Genomic DNA, 8,961 nt, shown 5'->3' on the forward strand with positions numbered 1-8,961 from the left:
TAGCATAACAGAGCTTGCATCCACATCATTTGTTGGCAAACTCATGTTGTGTACATCCATGAGTTTGACGAGGGTGTTGGAAAATATTAGTATTTATGTTTATTTTAGTATTTGGGTTTTGCTTGTTAGTTTAGGAATTGGGCATAGCCCATCCGAGTTAGGGTTTCTTAGGTTTAGTACTCTATTAATACTGCTTGTAATTTAGTTTGAGAAGCAAGTTACTCACAATGTAGCTCTTGGAGTTTTGTAGCCGTTTTGGCATTCTTGTTTGTTTAATAAAATTCTTATTATTTTGTAATTTTTATTGTCGCGCACTCTGATATTCAACTAAAACTATTTTTTTCATCCAATGTTTATGGCTTAAATTTTAGCCCGAGAGTATTAAAATATGATTTTAGTCTCTTTTTTTTTTATAACTTTTTGAAAATAAAATTTATGTAGATTATTCTAATTTATTTTCATGAACATTTTAACTTAAAAATATTTAAATTCCAATAAATAATTAAAAATCATACAAATACATAGGTATTTATAAAGTTTTATGTGAAATTTGACTTAAATAAATTCTTTAAATTATTTTAGACGTTTAATTTAATTTTGGGTCGTCAAATCTTTCTTTTCTTACCATTAGATTTGATCTCATTTTATCACAACGGTTGGATTACATGTAAAAAACAAAAAAATGCTTGAAATATGACAGTTTGGTGGGTCCAGAATAATTCAAGCCACAAAATCTAGCCCAAAAATATACTTTTTGTCCAAGACTTATTTTAGCCTAATGGTTGGAGATGGTTTGGTGGAGCGGAGTTTTAAAGTTTATATTTTAAGTTTTATCCCATGAATTGGAGATAGTCTAAAGAAACCAATCTGCAAATTGGAATTGGGTACGAACCATTTTTTTTTTACTAGTGATATTCTACTTTAAACTAATCTAAATTGTGAGAAGAGAGCTTCGAACTCGATCAAATACATACGAGCAGTGGCGAATGTACATTGGGACCAAGTGAAGGTCTTCCGATGACTCTTCGAATGTTTGGTACCGATCCCTTTTGTGCCTATCAAGTGTTTGATATAATATCTGCTAGGCATATCTCGACAGGTTGCATCTAAAACACTCAACAAATTCTATCGATATCACTCATCACATTGATTTGGCATATGTCGATATTTGTTGACATGTGTGCAACATGATTTGGCTGATGACAATAAGCTTGCCAAAGTATTCGACGAAATGACTCAGTGAATAAATTGAATTTGTTTTGCACGCTTCTATCTAAAAAACTTGTATTTTAACATTAGGACTCCCGAAGGTTCGAATTCTAGATCCGTCACTGCATAAGAGGAGCATATTCACTTTAGCTAATGTATTATGTAACTATACCCATGTATGGAGGAGCCAAATATATATTTTTTTGTTCTTTGTTATGAGTAGGAAAAATTATAAATTTTGCTGATTAACATGACAAAACTGTGTTTACACAAAAAATATGTGGTCCAATATCTTGTTAGATTTAGATAGGGTTTTGTGTTTCTACGTATATGTTCTAAGTTTAAAACCCCATCCCAATATAATTGTTCGCACTCTTCTGCCTCCCCTTAATATTGGTATTATTTTTTTTAAAGCAAAGGGTAATCACGATAGTCAACGAAATTATAGCAATGGTCAAATGGGTCAACTAATAAGGCATTTCAATCTAAGCAGGCCCATGTTTGGAAGCCTATCTAATATTTGAAGGCTTGAAGCCCTAACATACAAGACCCAACAGACCTAAGCCTATTTCAAGCCCTAAACATTTAAGGCCCAAAGACTAACCAAATGAGTTAAAACATCAAGGTTTTGAAAGCAAATGCAAAACCCTACTTCCATTTGATATGTATGTTGGGGCCAATGACACATTAACGGCTGAAGCAACCGTCTTGTGTCTGGGCGATTGACCTTAGCATTTCTCATGTGTGGAATCAGGTGTGCTGGGCAAGAACTATGATATAACAGGACAGCCAAAGGACTAGGGAATAGAAACCAAATTATAGGGCACAAAATAACAGTGAGATTATGAGATGTTCTATATAGGATATAGAACTAACTTTCTATCAACAAAAAAAAGCACCCACCAAACCTTAAAACCCTGCTGAAATAGAAAAAGTGCCAACAAAAAGGTCATCAAAACCAGCCCCGGATCTTTTTCCGAATACATGTTTAACTTACAACGATGATGAGTTCATAAGAGATTACCAGAAATTAAAGTTCTGTTCATCATGTCAGACTATATTATCTTTGCAAACCCACTAACTAAACAGTTTTGGAAGAAACTTGAACAGCAAGTGACCCCTTGAAACAGTCATCCATAGCTCAGACGAGAAATTTCCTATTTACCCCAAAAACCATGAATAGCTATCAAAAGTGCTGTCAAATTTGCCTAGTTTAATCTCCTATCATTGAATTTTCGAAAATATTTGACAATATTCTTGTCCATCTGGAAGATTTGACAGTTACTACTTTGTGCAGTTTTGAAACCACTTTACAAATCAAAAGATAGATTAGTACCTTACCAGGGTTAATTCTTCTGAAAATCACAACTTCAAGATGACACAAGTCTTCAAACACACCTAGTGGCTAGTTGGCCACTTTTCTCCAGTTTGATCAAGAGGTTTGCTATCCGTATCTTTGCTAACATTCAAACCTTCGTTCACCTCATTTTCTTCTGAAGCCACAATTCCACTAACAGTATCAGCATGACTTGAAGTTACCCTGACTCTCTTCCGGGCCTTGCGGGAGGGTCTTGATACTTGATTTTCCCCAGGGACATCTTCTGAGTGGTTTTTTCTCTTTTTAATTCCTAATAACCCGTCTGCAAGAGCTTCCAATGCTCTAGCTGTTAGCGGTCGGTTTCTTGTGCTTTGCCTCCTAGAGATCATGTTAGAGGTACTCAAAGTGTCTACAACATGTGCTTCAGTTGATGAGAGGCACAGACTGTCTACATTTGTTTCCAAGTTGAACACAACAATGTTTTCACTGTTTCTACTGTCCATCAAATCCTGATGTAGGTTTAGGATGGATGATTCCTGGTCTTGATGATTCTCATTCTTCTCATGCGACATGCGCTCACCTGAACAATTCCCACCATGAGTTTCAGAACTACTCTCCCTTACTGGACTACCTTCAGCAAGAGAAGCAATTGATGGCTCCCTTTCAAGAGGACCCGCTAGAGAAACAACAAGCTCGCCTGCATCTAGAGAATTCAATGGGCCATGGGATCCCACTTGTTCTGACTGCAAACCTTGAGAGCTACTGTTGACGAGGCAACCTGTTTCTGCCTTAGCACAAGCAGCTAATCTTCGGCGTTTGGGGAGAGAACCTACAGAATTTGAATGTCTATATTTCTGTTTCCGACTAAACTTAAGTAATGTAGTCCTCTTCGGCTTCTTGTCATCAGACATCCCCTTTTTTTTATTCGGGTGGCCTTCTATTTTTTCTGTAGAATCTGAGCTATTTTTGTCTTCCATTTGGTTTGTACCACCAATATCAGATATATCCCTATGGCAGTTGTCGCTGAAATTATTCACTTCACCATCCAATGAAATATCAGCAGCATCAGGCTTATGCTTGGCCAGTAAATCCGCAGACGAATTTTCTTCAGTTTCCTGTAAAAGACCAGTTGACTTAGAAACACTTTCAAACACAGTTGGCGAGCATCTCAGTTCTGTAACTGTTGATGATTTTCCTCTATGAACTAGACTGGTATCGACAATTGTGAACCTCTTACGCTTCAGGTGCTTGGCCATATTGGTTTTACTGTTCAATTGCATTTCAGCAGTATCACTTTCATGTCCATTTAATTTATTCTCACAAGAGTCCCCTTCATTTTCTCTTGAACAATTGGTTTGTTCTGAATTACTTTGGAGTTCAACTGGTGAGTATTTCAGTTCCACTATGCCACGTGATTTTGCTCCATGGACCAAACTGGTATCAACAACAGTGAACTGCATGCGGTTTGGTTTGCTAGTAACGACCCTTGGTTTGAGGTAGCAATGGCGTTGATGATTAGATAGATCATCCTGGTCTGATGTCGCCTCTGGAACAAGTTCTTCTTCACCTTGAAGTTGAATAAGTTCTGGTTCAGATGCCACTTTGTTCAGAACATCGCTAACAGAATCAAAATACTGATCTCCCCTTGTCAATTTTCTTCTTTTGAACTTCTTTATGCCAGGCATAAGAAAAACCAAAGAATATGTAGGTTGCTCAGAATGCCATCCATTTGCTAGCAAACGCGGCCAAACAGCCTCCCAAAAGATATCGTTAGATCGCCCTTTGCTCAACCGAACTCCTCCGGTCAAATATTTAATTATTTCACTGAATGTAAGAGAACTAAATGCTTTGCAAGCTGGTAATTTTGGACAAGCTGGAAGCTCCTGATTGTTCTTTCCAGCTTCCAGGGCAAAGCCTGTGAGATCTTCTTTCCCTTTCCCAATTCCTATAGCTACCACAAGGACACGAATGCCAACAATGGACTTTAAGAAGGATACATATTCTTCTAGAGACGTTGTCCCCTCTGCAAATAATTTGTAACCCTGCTAATAACAGATCACAAGAGAAACAAGGAGTGAGAATCATAACATTTACCTCTCAGATAGATAAAGAATATTCAAGCTACAACAACATTCATAGGAGCGTTTGTAATCTATTTCTGAATCTGAGCTAAGAATATGTTATACAAGAATCAATCTATTCCAAACCATGAAATATTATGCATCTGACTTGTAACAACAGAAAGTCAACATTTTTATTAATTGTCATTGTTAATAGAGAACTATTGAACTGAGGAAAACAAACTTCCATGAATAAAATTCAGCAATACGTACGTTAAACTCTCAATTCTGTTGCTATATAACAACTCTCCTATCACCTTTTAAAGAGCAAGAAAAAGTGAATGAACAATAAGAAAGAAGAGAGACTGGAGCGGTGAAGCCATGGGAGTACAAAATGGTATCAACATGCATTAAGTGCACTGTCAAACAAAATATACTTTTCTGGAATCTACAGCATAATAACAAGGTTTCCTTTTCGACTTCATTGCAAGACAAAAAAATAAATGATGGTATAATTTCAGTGAGATACAACAAGTATGTACACTATTACAAATATTGATCCTATTAAATTATGTTCCAGGGCAAAAAAATATCTCACATATAAACTTAAATAGTGAATTATGAAGTACCTCTGATAAACATTTTTGAGATTCTTCTGAGACATGAGGAATTATACGAGATAACAGCTCCCGTTGCCTCCACCCTGTGAAAATTTTCTCCCCAAGTATACATTTCTTTCTTCTACTTTTCCGGCACTCTGACCATCTGCGGTGTGCATCAGACCTATAAAACTTCCCATAATAAAATGACAGTATTTCTCCCATGGCTTTGTTCTCCATGAATCTCTTCACCTGGTAAAAGCTCTTCCCGAAAATGTATAAACCCAGAAGAAAGCTATCCACTTCAGCATCACTCCAAGTGCTTCTTGATGAACCGGGAACTGGATAACAGCACTTGCTTCTCAGCGACTGATTTGCATTCTCTTCCACCACCGGCGGCTCAATATTTTCTGCTTTTGATTCTTCTACCTTGTCCAACCCAAATAACAAGGCTGCAACTTTGAGTTTTGAACTTTTCTTCCTCAGTCTAGTAGGATCCTTCTTTCTCTTTCTAGCTTCCTTAGAACTCTTTCCATTAACCACATTATCAGGGTTAATTGGAGATTCCAGCCTGCGATCTTCAATGTTATTCACTTCGTCAGAATATACAATTGGTACGGGCAAACCAACTAGAAAGTAATGGGAACCATCAACAACTTTTGAATGAGCAGGATTAGTCAAAAGCTTATACTGCTCAGCGTCCATAGTCAGGGAAGGGATTTCCACTTGGTATGCATCACCAACTCGGGGAGCCACTTGCTGCTCTCCGAACATATTGCTTATATCAGGACTACCTGGATCAAGTAAATGCTGAACAGATTTCTCTTCGATGCAATTACCAACATCATCTGGCTGATCTGATTCCATCTGCCAAAGTTTATAGAAACATAACAATAAACACTTAGGATTGGAAAAAGGCATTAAACATTCACCACGAAACCTTCAGCATACTGCATTGGGTTTTATTTGTCACTATCATCATCACTCCTCAAGCCAACACGGTTTATTAATTATAAACTCGGGGATGCAGATGCTAATGAAAAATGAAACCCAGATAAAGATATCTACAAAGAGAAAATGACCCCTGAATGAAGAAGAAAACACATAAAAGCAGATAATTTCAAGATCACCAAACCAAATTCAGATAACCAACCTAGATCTATATCGATAAAAGACACAACAAAAAATGCTATCAAGCATGTTGAAACAATCGATACAACACAGTGTCACGAAAACAAAAGCCAAACAAATAGCGAAAATCAAACGTGTACAGCCCTCTCTGAGACAAAAACGCAGAAGCTTATGTAAATTACAACCAAAATATTACAAATTTACAGCCAAAGCAAATAGCATTCAAACCAAACTTTCATAGCCAAACCCTGATCGGATTCTCATTAACCCACAAAATTTAGCTCATATAAAACTCCAGAAAAATGCAAACAATAACAACAATGCAGAGAGTTGTTTCACAAGCGTTAAAAACAGTATGCAAAAGAGTATTTAGAGAGAGAGAGAATTCAGTAGTGGCTAACCTCCATGGAAGAGCTTGAAAGTCAAGAACCCACGTGAAAAACAAGACCTGCGCAAATGGGTTTTCGCGTTAAGCTTTGATTCACATCTATTACCAAACTTTACTATAATATCAAACACATCGACAAAAAAGTAGAGCAAATAAATAAGAACAAACCAAACACAGCCTTAAGAGTTAAGAGAGAGAAAGAGACAGGAGAGAGCGAGAGAGTACCTGGTTCAAAAGAGATAAACTTTCATATGGGTTCGCAGAGATGAATTCACAGGCTCTCTGAAGGGAAGGAGAGAGTGGAGAAGTGAGAACCAAAAAAATCAAAGTGTCGTTTGGTGTTTGCATACAGAGGAAGGAAGGCTTTATAGGCTCGGAGGAGAGAATATGTATGTCTCGTCGTGTCAACAAAGAGGTTTTTTTTTTTTTCTTTTTCTCTTGAAAGACGTCAACAAAGAGTTTAGTGCAAGAGAAAATGCATCACATAAGAAGTTTTTCATGAAAAATAAATGAAAAATAAAAAATAAAGACTCCAAAAATCCAAGTGACAAATCAAAACACTTCACTTTAAGTTGTCGCCAATGACTGTTCGGCCCAGCAAGATCGATATTTTCATTATCGGTTGAAAAAAAGATATGAGTGTGAATCTCGTGAAAACTTTAAGTTATCGCCAATAGCTGTATAGTTCATTAAAGTCGATATTTTCATTATGCTAAACAGGAGATCTGAGTATTATATTTGTCGTATTAACCTAAAAAAGTAAAAACGGATAAGATTTGAGCAAACTAGCATAAATGAGAAATTACAACGTTGTCCTTTCGTGATTTGACCAAAATACTTAAATTATGAAGCTTTCCTTATAAGATAAACGAAATTACGATTTTTTACGTGTCCTCATAAATACTCGAATTTCATTAGATATGTTTTCTTTGTTATTAGTGGGAAATGGAGATTTGAACTTGTGACCTCTTATAAGGTTGAGAAAAAAGACACCGTCAAACATAACGACTTGTTGAACAACATTAACTCAATCTAAAAGTGCTCATTTAACAAGTGAAAGAAAATAAATTATGACCAAAATAATATCTAAGTTTAAATCTCTTGAATTTATTGAGTTTAAAAAATAAAAAATAAAGATAATCTTCGAGCAAACTTGTGTAAATGAGAACTAAGAAATTACATCATTATCCCTTTTTAATTTGACTGAAAAACTCAAATTATGACTCTTTCTTTAAAATAAAATAAAAAGTAAATGAGGACGTATTCGTGTCCTCCTAGATACTCAACTCTCATACGAACATTAGCCATTGTATAATTATTGTAAATAACCTTAAGTCCATCTTATGGAAATACCCATTTAGCAAGCGAAAGTGAAAAAACATTAAGATCAGAAGTAATAGAGGTGAAAGAAATGCCAGAAAAATATTGATAATATCCGCAAGATAGAAAGGATATTATCGTTTTTTTATGTTCAAATTTTATCATTGTAGCTTGAATTTATCGTGATTTTTTTTAATTTATAATATCAAAATATCAAAAATTTATTGATATTTTATTATTTTATTGAATCGCTGCAGGGTTGCAAACTCTGAACGTAGCTTGCTCTTACCCTCACCCCTAAACTAACCCTAGTGACATCTTGTCACTACAATTTTATATCATTGGAAGTGTCTAAAAGATAAGATGCATGCTTAAAGCTTAGTGTAAAAGTTGAGTAGTGAAACATGCAAAATGTTTACCATCGAGTGCATGATGTGTTGGCAATTACATGATACTTTTGGATGCTGAAAAGTTGACACGTTTGTGTGCCGAGTATATATGAAACATTGGCTACAAACCCATATGTATGCAAATCATGTAAAACCTAGAACCTACCTTATAAATCTTGTTCCATCACTCCAAAAAGAAGACATGAAGAAGCTTGTCGAGATATCCTTCGGATCCTTTCTTTTCCCTAACAACTGTCGCAAAATTTTAAGAACTTGAAATGTGATCAAATTTAACTCTCACATAAATAAGTTTGATCTTCTTGTTATTTGATATTTTTCAATTCATTTGATTTGACGGTCAAAAATTAAGAGGAGTGTATGTATATGGAAGGTAAAAATAGGTGTGTAAATATCATCATCATAACATTAAAGGAGACACCAAAAATATCATCCCATAGCACGGTAACTTCGTCAACCGTTTTACCGTTAGGTCACACGACATCCCGATATAAGTAAACGGCAGTGCATGTGATAAAACGACGTCACG

General features: G+C 35.8%; 1 protein-coding gene across 1 annotated transcript; it reads right to left on the bottom strand.

The window, feature by feature from the left end:
• Window positions 1-2,158: 2,158 nt before the first annotated feature.
• Window positions 2,159-7,063, bottom strand: LOC103413958 (uncharacterized). Its single transcript, XM_008352389.4, has 4 exons — window positions 6,931-7,063; window positions 6,719-6,765; window positions 5,217-6,053; window positions 2,159-4,569 (listed from the first exon to the last, which is right to left on the bottom strand). Exons 2-4 carry the CDS (start codon window positions 6,722-6,724, stop codon window positions 2,608-2,610), a joined length of 2,805 nt encoding a protein of 934 aa, XP_008350611.2. The 5' UTR covers window positions 6,725-6,765; window positions 6,931-7,063; the 3' UTR covers window positions 2,159-2,607.
• Between the last annotated feature and the right edge of the window lie 1,898 nt (window positions 7,064-8,961).

This window comes from Malus domestica, chromosome 12 (genome assembly GCF_042453785.1).
Source record: "Malus domestica chromosome 12, GDT2T_hap1".
Classification (NCBI taxonomy): Eukaryota; Viridiplantae; Streptophyta; class Magnoliopsida; order Rosales; family Rosaceae; genus Malus; species Malus domestica.

Coding starts and splice junctions, on each gene's coding strand:
- LOC103413958 (XM_008352389.4), bottom strand. Junction 4,570..5,216: donor CTCAAAAATGTTTATCAGAG/GTACTTCATAAT, acceptor TGTTATTAGCAG/GGTTACAAATTATTTGCAGA.